Below are 13,365 nucleotides of genomic sequence, written 5' to 3' on the forward strand. Positions count from 1 at the left end.
AACTACTCATAGATCTAGGTTAAAAATACCTTGATTTTGTGTCCCAGCATTTAAATTATTTACAGAATGTAAAAGGCTATGTTTCTCCCTTTCACCCATTGATTCCATGTAGACTCCAAACCTTGAAAAGGTTAAATCAGTTACAGAAAATGAGTGAATGAATGAATAAATTTAAATTCCAGGTTCACAGTGATTGTTAAGGGCTCTGTGATCAGTCTGGAGGATATATCAACTTTGTGTGCAGCAATTATTTATGCTGTTTCTTATGCTGACCTTGCCCCTTGTTCTCGCTTGTTTTTTCTCTTTCTCTCCACTCTCAGGCCTTTCTCATTTCCTGCAGAACCCTGAGCCTCAGGTTGTGCCAGTAGGTGGCACTGCTCGTTTTGAGTGCCACGTAGATGGCCGACCAGTCCCTATCATCACATGGGAGAAAGACCAGGAGCCTCTGCCTGTACCAGTGGAATCTGAGGAAACATCGAGGTGAGTGTCCCTGCCCTAGGTATGCACTTGAACACTGCAATCATTCAACTGAACTTAAAACATGCCTCATGCAAGTACTTTCTGTCCTTGCCATTGTGTTTGCATGTATGTGTTTTTTAATAAATTAAACTAATTAAAACATCTCTTCCGATCTGCTTGCTAACCATAAACATATTAATGCATACAGTAGTGCTCATAACGTTCATGTACATGTCTCCAATTAAAATATGTATTTGATTAAAGGATATAGAAAATATGACCCTAAAGATCTCTAAAACTATGACCATCCAGTAAACATTACTGGGCGATTTCACCTTTTGACAGAGAGAGGAGAAAATCAAGCTCCACTCTTGTTTCAGATCTGAAAATATCCTCAAGTGCTGCCATTCTGAGATGGAAACTCAGTGCTAAGGGTCTATCACAAAGTCAATACTGAGAAAAAGAAAAAGAAGAAAATTGCAAATGAAACAAGGTGTTCTGAGTTGACTAGTTACCCCCTGAGACCAGACCTAAATATTATTGCATGTGTTCAGGATCACACAGATAATAAGAGCCTGATAATGGCACAAACCTAAGACTTCGGATGTATGGAGAAATTCCCCTGCAGGTTATTCTTTATACAGAATAAAAACAAGTCTCTCAAAAAGAATGAAATCAATCATAAAGGCAAAGTATGGGTACGGTATTGTGACTTCTGTAATTTTTGTTACATTCACTACCAATCCTGTGTATGTGCATTGATTTTGCACAATACTGTATACTGTTAGGTGTTATTTAATGAAATTTTAAGGGACAAGTAGCTTTTTGAAAATGGAAGAAAGCACCTTTGCATTTTTCTCTTCTTTCCAGTCTAATTTAAATGTTACAAAGTCAATCAGCAGAGGTAGAGGTATCTTTTAAAGTGAAAGGATGGAAGAAGATTGGGTCCATGTTGAAATGATATATTGAAAATATATGGTCTTATGTCAGTTCTTTTCTCGTACGCCCAAGCGGGCAGAGTAGGGATTAAATGTGATTTGTAAAACTTGCTAATAGACCAGAGATGCTTGTCATTCACAATGAAATGCAGACCTCCAGCATTAACTTGGTGTTTGTAAAATCTCCCAACTACAGTAGAGATCACAATTATTTTTTAACAGTGTGGTCTATTAAATAGGTCCAAATGCTCATTGGACTGGTGGCTGATGATATAATCTAGTTAGAGTCAGATGGTGTAACAAAAAACCCAACACTCTTAAAAATAATGGTGCTACAAAGTGTTCTTGGAGCGATGTCATAGAAGAACCACTTTTGGTTCCACAGAGAGAACCATGTTTGTTTAAAAGATGTGTGAGTGTGAATTTCTTTATGGTTTCTTTATGATTCTTTATGGAATCAAAAGTTCTTCTATGGCCTCGCTCAAAGAACCTTTTGTAGCACCTTATTATTTTAAGAGTGTTTTATACATGATGATTAAACAGCATTAAACTTGGCTCCGTTTTTGTGGTTTCAAATGTCTGTGGTTCCTGTTGGAGATGGGGTTTTTTTGCGACATCACTAGCTACATTTTGGGTGTAGTGGGCTTCAGTGTTGGAGGTTTTAGTGGAAAAGCCACCAGGGAACAAGTGGATTTTGTATGGATGAGAGTGAAGAAAGATACGTTACTGATGTTAGATGACATTTTGTTTCACAAACACCATTCGAATGCATCACAGATATTCAGAGAATGCAGTTCCACTGCTCCATAACCCACTGCAGAGGAGTTATCTACCCCTGAAGCCTACACTTGTCATTGGGTATGGTGACCTTGCATGGCTTACGAAGAGCATCCTATTGTATTAGTCAGTTATTTTCTATGAAGATTAGACAAGTTATATGTGCAAATTTAAAAATCTTGTGTCCACAGTGGGGACATCATAAAATCTAAAGAATTAAGTCATTATTGGTTGTATGTACAAATGTGGACATGTGATGTATACACACAAATGAAAACTGTGGTGAAAAACAAACATAAAAATGTGAGATTTGAATCCCATCCCATAATACCATCTCATTGTCCAATACCAATGAAGCTCTACTTGTGTGAATCTGTCTGCACTTCGAGCCAAGCAGAAACTATTCACACTCCATACAGGTGTCAAAGGACCTTGTGACTTGCCCAAAGGGGTGAATTGCTCACCGTACATGCCACTGAGTGCAACAACAAATGCATAAGTAAATAGATAAAAGATTATTGGCTTGGAATTGACTCTGTGCATGCTCTTGAAACAGAATAAAAGCGGTGCCTTTGGTTTCCATGTCTCTATTCTGTTAAAAAAGCACAATAGCACAAGATGTATAGGGCCATTCCTAAAACACATTGGACTGTACTCGGACAATAGTAGACTCCATGTTGTGAGACGGTCTTTTGTTCCATTCTTTTTCACCCTCTTGCTCAACCCATCTCTTTTTCTCTCCTAATCTTTCTCTCTTTCCTTCTCTGTCTTCTCTCTTTTTCTCATTTCTCTGAAGGTTGTGGTCTGAAGTAAAATCTTTTCTCTGCATTTTCAAGGCTTCTCAGTATATCTCTCTCAGACATATAGAAAACCCACCTACAATCTCATGGATTCTGTGTTTAGTGCTGGGAGCTCATTGAATAAGTAGCCATAGATGAAAATCATTGTTGACAATATTTTGTCCAATGAATAAGATCATCATCATCATCATCATCTTCTTTGCAACATAATCCATTTCAGGGTTGCAGTGCCAATGAATAAGATGATTAAAAAAATGATAAAAAGCAAATCAATGACTGATTAATTCAGACTTCATATCTGATAATATGCCATGAAACTAAAACACCAAAGTGACGTAATGGCTCTTGATATCTGCACAGATGTATTGAAAATGTAAAAGTAGTAAATAAGTAGACTGGTTGTATTTAAATGACTGTGAAAGCAAACCTAAGAGATCTCCAAACATTTTATACACTATAGTTGTAGTGCAGCATGTCACTTTTAATTATTATTATTTTTTAATTCACTATTTTCACTATTCTTTGCAGCAGTTGCAACTCATCGAACAACAGGTGCTCACTTTAAAATGATCTATCTTGACCTCTCAGTGCTCTACCCACACATGCATATATTCATAGCAGCTGTTACTGGATTGGACAAATTTTACAGTATGTTGATTAAAAAGACCATTTAACCTAATGAGAAATTGTAGCACTCTTTGTTTACACCATGTGTCAAGCTCCTGTCCTTGTGGGTTGAAGCACTTTGGACTCCAGATGGCTAATTAACAATGGCTTCATGAGTTGAATTCAGAGTGTTAGACGAAAGGAAACCTTAATTTGTGCAGAGTCATGGTCCAGAAATGCTTGCCTGGTTTCAACATCCCAGTACACCAAAGCTGGTGTATGTGGTAAATATAATAAAAACAATAAAGGCCATACTACTGACAGTTCAGTTATACTCTGATTTCTTATACTGAAAGTTTCAAGAGATTAGAATAACAGATTCTTGTTTATACTGCATTTTACAAAATGAACCAATAGTTTTTTTGGAAATGGGGTTTATAGTTTGGTTTTTCTAAGCAGAGTGACCTTTTTCTTCATCAGATACAAGATCTAAGCTTTTTAGATTTTGGGTTTGATTGTGGAAGTATTATTCAGTTCTGTGTATCTTGGAGCAACCCCTGAAGGTTATATAAGAAAGCTATTACTAAATGCTGGCTTAGAAGAAACCCCCCAATGGTGAAAATGAGTCATCTGTCTATTCTTATTAAATCTTTTTTTTTTAAACCTAAATAGATGTTGAATGTTTTTATGCTTGATGTTCCTCAGACTGGACCTTGTGAGTTTTATTTTATGCATTATTATTGTTGTTGATATTATAGTAATAGTAGTATTAATAGTAATAATATTGTTGCCATTTTATTGATTTATTTACTTATTGTTTTATGTTGATGTAGTTTTGGAAGAAAGCATAAAAATAGTAAAGAATCAGAAATTTTATTTATTAATATTCCCAAATTTGCTACTAGAAATAATTTACTTTCCCTTGTCCCTGTGTTTATTCCCTTTTATAAGTGTTTGTGATTTCACTAGGTAAATTTTACTATTAGTCAGTCTGAGGTTCACTTGAGAACGCCACCAGCATTTTATATGGTTAGAAAATTATCTTTCATTGGGCAGGGTTTTTTTTCCTCAGTCATTAGAGATGCACATGGTTTCACACCCACATCTTTGTTATCATTTAACTAAGTATAGATATATAGCTGTTTTTTTTATTTTAGATTTAAAGAAAACGACAATCTCTAAGTGATTATGATGTTGATGGTGATAATAATAATTAAATTCTGTGTTTTGCAATAAATTGATTTTATAAATATACAGATCTTGTGTTTGTACCGTTTTTTTTAACTTGCTGTAAATCTGAAACAGGTAACAGGTGACAAGCAGGTAACAGGTGCCACAAAGTTTCAGGGTCCTCTCTGGTCCACACAGCTTTAACCCATCTGTGTGAGTGTGGTGTGTGCTCCCTGACTCTGTGTGGGTTTCCTCTGGGTGCTTGGATTTCTTCCCACAATCAGGGTGACTGACTGTGAAATTGCCTGAATGTGTGTGTGTGTGTGTGTGTGTGTGTGAGAGAGAGAGTTACTGGATGAATATGAGATGCAACATACTGGCGTCCTGTCAGCAGTGTGTTTTTGCTTTACGTCCAGTGATTCTGGGTGGGTTCTGGACCCACTGCAACCCTGAACAAGATGAATTGCTTACAGAAGCAGGTGCGCTATAAGGCTTTAAGGTTGGGACACATGTTTCAGGGTATTGTATGAGCCTCTGCTCCTTTGGGAAGGCTTTATATTATATATTGGAATATTAATGTGAGAATTTGTTTGCATTCAGTCATGAGAGTATTGGTGACGTCACTAATGTTGGATCATTACATTACAATATTGGGACAGCGTCAATGTAGATTATAGCTAGAATCACCACAATTTGCTATACTTTAATACATACAATATCTTGTTCTTTCTGCTTTAAGGGTCTTCTTGAGAGCAGTGCAATTTGTTGTGTCCCAATGTAAAGTGCCTTGGTTACCTGGTATGGATTTATAATGTATTTAAATAAACTATCTCTAATTTATTTACATTTACATAACATTTCCATTAATAAAACAATACCAGTTCTGTCTGAAGACTAGAGTATTCATGTGATATAGGTCAGCCCTTGAAATAACATTTGGAATCAAGCTTGGATCAGGTCAAAAAACAAAGAACAAATGCAGTTCCCACTTGGGGTTGTTGAGCCATTTGCTCTGATGCTGTGTTGTCCTGATTCAACCCTTGCTGCCTGTATCCTATACCAGTGATCCAGTGAGTCATGCAGCCTAGTTTCCACACACACACACGCACACACACTCAGATTCATAGAGCCTCAGACGGCGTGGCCTTTCCAACAGTTTCCCCACAGACAGCGATCTGTCTCCTGGATTAATAGCCTATAATGTGATTCCTGAAAGGTCTGGGGGAAAGGAGGTGAAGCCCAAGGTCTCTGAGGGTTTTGCGGTGGTTGGTGGGATGGATGGGGAGGGTATTTGAGGTAGTGGTGTAAAGGACCAGTGGTGAAACTTGAGCTCTCCTCTAAGGCTGCCATGATGACCGCAGGAGAGGAGGAAAAGAGGGAAATAAATATTGACAGGTGAAGGACTGGCCAGCGGTCAGCTTCTACACAGCTGTGACGCGCTGTGGTTGCTGACCTACATTTAGAACATCGTGTTGGTTTTTTGCTTTCTCCCTGTCCTGTTCTCTGTCTTTTAACACAAATTCTCTTGTGTAATAAGCAGACTGTTTGAATTGTATCTTCTAGGATAATTATCTGTTATTAGAAAGAGTGAAACAGTTAAAGCATAAGAAAACAGTTAAAACCCCAAGCTGTGGGACCAGGGTATTTAAATGCTTTAAAGAATTAAATTTGCACAGGTTTCTCCATATCCCCTGAGAATTTGAGGCTAATCTAACAAGCTAGTTATTGTAGTTACTTGGTGGCATTTTGAAGAAAGTGTGTGGTGAGTTAATCATGCAGTTTACATAAATCAAATTAAAGCTAGTGTGTAGAATACATCATTAAGTTTACCTAAAGCTAAGTGATGTGTTGCCTCCTTGATTTCAAGGTTATATTTATAAAGCTGACAGAGTGAAATTCTAAAGCTACATAATTTTTATTAATACCCTGTCCAACAGGTATGCAACTCTTCCAAATGGGGTCCTGCAGATTTTGGGTGTTAGTAAAGATGACGAGGGATTGTACCGATGTATGGCATCCAACTCAGCACGAAAACGCTACAGCAAAGATGCTTCCCTTATCGTCACACCAGGTACACACACACAACATTATTGTTTTTATATATATATATATATTATTTATGTTATTATGTTATATTGTCCCAGAAATAATAGCGCTAATGTATATTACTGTCATATTAAGACCATTCTATGCCACTGATATAAAGATGATATATTAGCAACACAATGCAAACTTTATAGAGCAATTTAACTTTTAGCAAAAATATATCTACCATCTAACAGAGTGTAAACAAATACTGTAGTAAACACAATGGGCAACACTGAGATCAACAAATATGAAGAAATGTTCATATATTGTATGATAAGTCAGTAATGTAATTATTGTGACAAGCCTATGGTCACCACATATTTTCTATCTTCCGCTAACACAATTTCAGTTGAAAGTCTAACAGAACTTTTATACTAATTAAAAGAAGCCTGGATTGACCAACATAGCACTGAGTGGCAGGAGAGGAGAAAGGCAGTCTTACCCAACCAGAAATTGTGAGGCCAGATGTGCTTTCTTGAACCCGCAACCATCAGACGTTAGAGCCAACACTCAGGCTGTTGTGTCACTTGAGAGCCTGAGTAAAAAGTCACAAAAGCAGTAGCTTACACCGACACTCACACAAACACAGAGCTTCACTATTATGGGGCTCATCTTCAGTTTGAGAAGTGTCTGAAAAGTGTATGGAGCCTGAAGGGCATTTTCTCATTAGAGTGACTGTAATGAGCTTCACTCCTCAGACTTATCTCCTGTCAGAGACAGAGCAGAGCATACATGCTGGAAATCATGGCCACTGAGCTTGGATCAGTGCATTTGTCCTAGCTGAGCTTTCTCTTTTATGTCTCTCTCTTGTGGATTCTTTTCATGTTGAGAGGGTTCTGAACATAAGCATAGTCTACAGCAGTGTGGTGGGTTTATATGTGTTTTGTGTAAGTGGCCACTGCAGAGGAGGTGTTTAATGTGGTGTGCATTGAATGCCTGAGAGTGAGAGAAATAGGGATAGAATGGGAAAGAGGGAGGGAAGTAGGGATAAAGTAAGAGAAGAAAGAGAAGGGAGAAAATAGTGCCCTCTAAAGTTTTGTGCAGTAAAGCATAATATTCATACTTGCAATACAATATTATGCTGCTTTTCTGTGTGTGTGTGTGTGCGTGCGTGTGCGTGCGTGCGTGTGCGTGTGTGTGTGTGTGTGTGTGTGTGTGTGTGTGTGTATTCCCTTTTAAAATCTTAGGAATGTTATATAAGTTTTTAAAGATCTAATGATTCTTAAAATAAACTTCTTTAAAGTTTAACTTTAATTATTTCTTTTATTTTTTTTTCTTAAAGAAAAATGTATTCTCTTTTTATACTTTGAGGACTGAAACTGATGATGTTGGATCATTTTAATACAATATATAAAAGGGTTGATCTTGTATGCCGAGAGAATGAACCCTGTCTTTAAGTGTTGAGACTCTGGAGTAGCTTCAGTTGGCTGCTTGAAAGCATGTGCAGTGCTGAAAAAATCCTTGAAAAAGGAAAAAACAAAAGAAAAGTATAATACTGTTTCCAAACGACTCTGACACTTCTTGCAGATCTTTGTTATAATTTCAAGATACATACATATATTTAACATAGTATGGCTTTTATTTGGAAATATAAATCAATTCAGGAATGTTTGATAAGTATTACTCTATGAATAGGCATTATGAGAATGGCATGAAGCTTTGTGTATGGTGTGCGTGTTTGAAGTCAGACTGAAAGCCATGACTATGCACACAGCAGTATATTCCACTACAGGCTCTTTGTTCTGTGTGTTTGTTGCTAGTACAGCTTTGCAGCTAGTACAGCTTCAACTCTTCTGGGAAAGCTTTCCGCAAGGTGTAGGAGTGTGTCTATGGAAACGTTTGACCATTCTTCCAAAAACACATGTGTGAGGTCAGACACTGATGTTGAACAAGAAGGCCTGACTCGCAGTCTCCGCTCTAATTTGTCCCAGAGGTGTTCTGTCAGGTTGAGGTCAGGACCTCCACACCAAACTTGTTCACCTATATCTTTATGCACATTACTTTGTGCACTGGTGTGTAGTCATGTGGGAACAGGAAGAGACCATCCCCAAACTGTTGCCACAAAGTTGGGAGCATGATATTGTCCAAAACCTCTTGGTATGCTGAAGTCTTAAAAGTTCCTTTCACTCAGACTAAGGGGCCGAAATTCTGAAAAACAACCCCACACCATCCCCCCTCCACCAAATTTTACACATGGCACAATGCAGTCAGACAAGTACCGTTTTACTGGCAACCGCCAAACCCAGACTTGTCTATTGGATTGCCAGATGGAGAAGCTTGATCTGTCACTCCAGAGAACACGTCTCCACTGCTCTAAAGTCCAGTGGTGGCATGCATTACACCACTGCATCCGATGCTTTGCATTGCATTTGGTGGCGTAAGGCTACAGCTGCTTGGCCATTGAAACCCATTCCATGAAGCACTCTACGCACTCTTCTTTATTTTACCCTGCTTCATTGATCACATGCTGTCATTTTACGTGGCCTACTACATTGTGGGTTGTTGCTGCTGTTCCCAATCGCTTCCACTTTGTTATAATACTATTAAGAGTTGACAGATGGAATATTTAGTAGTGGAAAATTTCACAACTGGACTAGTTGCACAGGTGGCCTCCTATCATGGCACCATGCTGGAATGCACTGACTGGAAGTGTCACATGCTTAACTGTATTTTCTTTGTTGTTGCTGTCAAGACTAAACTCTGTATTCCCAAAATGGAAACTTTACAGGAGAATGAAAAGCATTCCTATCTTTTAATGTACACTCATTTTTAAGAGTTTTTATTCCAAGCATTTGAACCATTTTTATTGGTTCTACTGAAATTTAACAGAATGTATATGTCAGCATGTGTTTTAAAAAATGAAGAGGCATTATGTTCTTTGTACACTAGATTACGTAGGACATTATCAGGATACATTTCCTGGTACATGTCCAGCTTTGCTTTATTCATTCATATGTATTTTGGGATGTGTGTCTTAAAAATATATGCTGCTATGACAGTGGTGTCAAATGATTATTCTAGTTTGACCTAGTGTGATCTCTATTATAAATTCATTGTATTATAAACAGTACGATCTCTATTATAAAGTCATTGTTCATGAGACACTTTCTTGACACCTAAATTTGTCTTTTTATGACAACTAGCACAAATGTACATTAACATTTTATAAAGGCTTAGACCAACAAGTGTCAGGTGCCTGAAAAGCTGCTTTTGTCGAATCCAATCTTAAAAAGGTTATGACAACTAATATTTCAGTGGATTAAACCTTGGCTTAACACCCCCAACCCCAACCCCCACTCTGGTGTAGCTACCTGTGTGTGAGAGATTGGATTGACCCACTTTGAATGCTTGTATTCTGCTCACTCTCACTCTGGAGGCTGGATATAATCTGAATGATTAATTTATAATGTGCTGACTGGATCCGCATCTACATGCGTCTTCCACTTCATTACCATAATGTTTGGACTGCTGGAGTCGAGGCACAACAGACGTTGTTTCTATGGCTATGCCCAGTCTAGATGAGGCCTTCTCATGTAAGGTATACAGTTAGATTTACCTATTCATTTTAAGCGTTAGTTTAAAGGCTAAATGTAAGCACAGTAATCTGCCCAAGTTTTAATATCCTCTCTGTATGTCTGCTGTATTTTTGTTTCCCCGCGCGCTCTCTCTCTCTCTCTCTCTCTCTCTCTCTCTCTCTCTCTCTCTCTCTCTCTCTCTCTCTCTCTCTCTCTCTCTCTTTCCATCTCTCTGTCTCTCTCTGCCCTCTTTAGAGTGTTTGAGACAGCTGTTTGTGGACAGGTTGGAGGAGCTTTGACCTGGAGTCATTTTCCCTAAAGCTAACTGTGTTAACTGGCAGTCAAGCTGCCCTATTATAGAAGCATGCAAAAACATATTATTTGATTTCATTGCCATTTATAATGTATTGTCATTTATAATACTGATATTGCAAAAGCCTGAAATATGCAAATTTGACCTTCACTGCTCAATTTATCTGGCTATTTTTTAAAGCTTTCAAAAAATTATTATTATTTCCTTTTTTGTTAAAGCAATTCAGGCCAACTCTTAACCTCATTTCAAGTGTTCACCAGTGTTTGATGAATTTACTTTAGTAGATTTTGTGATTGCAGAATGTAGCAATATAGTTTACACGGTACCCACTTGTATCCACACAAATACAATCTTTTTTTCTTTTCTTTCTTTCTTTCTTTCTTTCTTTCTTTCTTTTTTCTTTCTTTCTCTCTTACTTTTTTCAGTTTTCCCTATGTATCAAATGTGAAAAGGGCACTTGCCTTGAAGATTGGCCCTTAAATACAAACCCATGTGATATTTAATTGCACACACAGAAAATCCGTGACTGGGTTTAATCATAAAAGTCTAATCAGCTGTATTAAAATTACTTCTCATTTGAACAAAGAATTATTGGACAAATTAAATGTACGGTGACATGAAATATGTAGTGATGTAAAAAATTTGTTTGTTTTTATGTTACAACTAACATATAGACTAAATTCTACATACTAGCTTTAGGCAAGTAATTGACACGTGTGACTAATGAACTTTGCTCAGTAACTATATACAGCCATGCAGTTTTGGAACCCTTGACATTTTTCCAGAAAATTAATTAAAAACAGAAAAATTTCACACAAAGCTCCAAAAAATGGGCCAGACAAAATTATTGGCAACCTCAGCTTAATATTTGGTCTCTGATATTTGAAGGGTGCCTTCTCCCAACAGCATTTTTAAAATCTCTCCACCATATTTGTAGGTACTGTGTTATTTTCTTTGTAGGTTTTCGGTAAACAGTAGAATGATGTGCTTTACCAAAAAGCTCTATCTTGGTCTCATCTGTCCACAAGACATTTTCCCAGAAGAATTTTGGGATACTCACGTACATTTTGGTAAACTGCAGTCTAGCTTTTTTATGTCACAGTGGGGTTCTCCTGGGTCTCCTGCCATAGCGTTTCATTTCATTCAAATGTTGACGGATAGACACTGATGCACCCTCAGCCTGCAGGGCAGCTTGAATTTCTTTGGAACTTGATTGGGGCTGCTTAACCACCATCTGGACTATCCTGCGTTGCAACATTTCATTCAATTAAATTCAATTATTCTCTTCCATCCACATTTAGGGAGAATAGCTAGAGTGTCATGGGTTGTACATTTCTTGATTATGTTGTGCAGCATGGACAAAGGAACATCAAGATCTCTGGAGATGGACTTTTAACCTTGAGATTGTTGATATTTTTCCTCAGACAGTTCTTTTCTCTTCTTTCTGTTCTCCATGCTTAGTGTGGCACACACAGACACACAATGCAAAGATTGAGTCAACTTCTCTCCTTTTTTATCTGGATTCAGGTGTGATTTTTATATTGCCCACACCTGTTACTTGCCACAGGAGGGTTTAAAAACAAACATCTCATGCTTGAAACAAGTTATTTACCTACAATTTTGAAGAGGTGCTAGTAATTTTGGAGTTTTGCATGAAATTATATACATTTTGGCTTATTTTGTGTGGTTTCAATACGCTCAAAGGAAATAAACATGTATATAACAAAACATGTGTAATTGCAATAATTTACTGGGAGAAATACTTTTCAAATTTCAGAGGTACCAACATTTCTGGCCATGACCGAATCTTCAGACTTCATCTGTATTGTCACTGTCATAATTTCAGTGTTTCAGTTAAAAGTGACCTGAGAATTTCCCATGCGTTTCTTCCAATAATTGTATACCTCCTTCGTATGTGTGTGTGGGTGTGTATATATAATGTATATAGAAATTGTTCTTTCTTTCTCTCTCACTCTCTCTTTTTCTCTCTCATATTTATATTAGAAATGTGTTCATTTAGTGTGTGTGTTTTTGTGCGTGTGTCTGAGTTCAGCTTCATCGGTGGAGAATGATGTGGTAATTACAGCTCCACCACGAGATCTGATTGTGGTGCTGGGCCAGCCGGCAGTGCTGGAGTGTATGGCTCAGGGTCAACCTAAGCCATTTGTGTCCTGGAGTAGACAAGGTAAGAACACATTAAAAAAAAGTACACATTAATATATTGCTGGGCAGACATCTGAGATCACCTTTAAATTAATTTCCAAGCAAAATAGCCATGAAATAAATGTTAATGTAATTATAACTGAAAACAGAGGATTTTAAAATTTGAGTTTTAAATAATGATATATAGACAGAATGGGATGCCTTACAATGTGCTTTGAAAATAGGAAATTCTCAAATGGAACAAAAAGACTACTTCTAGGCCATCTTTCAACTTAAAAAAAATTAGGCCAATTGGTGAAATGTAGATATGAATCTATGTATTTAGACTATATATCTTGGTGAGCAGAAGTCAAAATAATCTGCGATGGCATATCATAATATGCAAGTGTAATATATATACATTTTCCACTGGGATTCCACTGGCTCATAATTTGAGGATTTGTGGCATTGGATACATGCTTGACACAGTAGATTCTCTGCCTCTCTTTACCACTTCACAACACAAACAAACCTGCACCCACCCACACGCACAAACA

General features: G+C 37.4%; 1 protein-coding gene across 1 annotated transcript in view; it reads left to right on the forward strand.

Moving 5' to 3' along the window:
• Nucleotides 1-13,365, forward strand: part of LOC136677011 (immunoglobulin superfamily DCC subclass member 4-like) — a 79,764-nt gene that overhangs the window by 51,488 nt on the left and 14,911 nt on the right. The window contains exons 3-5 of the mRNA XM_066654353.1: nucleotides 321-480; nucleotides 6,688-6,821; nucleotides 12,720-12,851. Coding sequence (XP_066510450.1) covers nucleotides 321-480; nucleotides 6,688-6,821; nucleotides 12,720-12,851 — 426 coding nt within the window. The remainder of the gene's footprint in view (nucleotides 1-320; nucleotides 481-6,687; nucleotides 6,822-12,719; nucleotides 12,852-13,365) is intronic.

This window comes from Hoplias malabaricus, chromosome X2 (genome assembly GCF_029633855.1).
Source record: "Hoplias malabaricus isolate fHopMal1 chromosome X2, fHopMal1.hap1, whole genome shotgun sequence".
Classification (NCBI taxonomy): domain Eukaryota; kingdom Metazoa; phylum Chordata; class Actinopteri; order Characiformes; family Erythrinidae; genus Hoplias; species Hoplias malabaricus.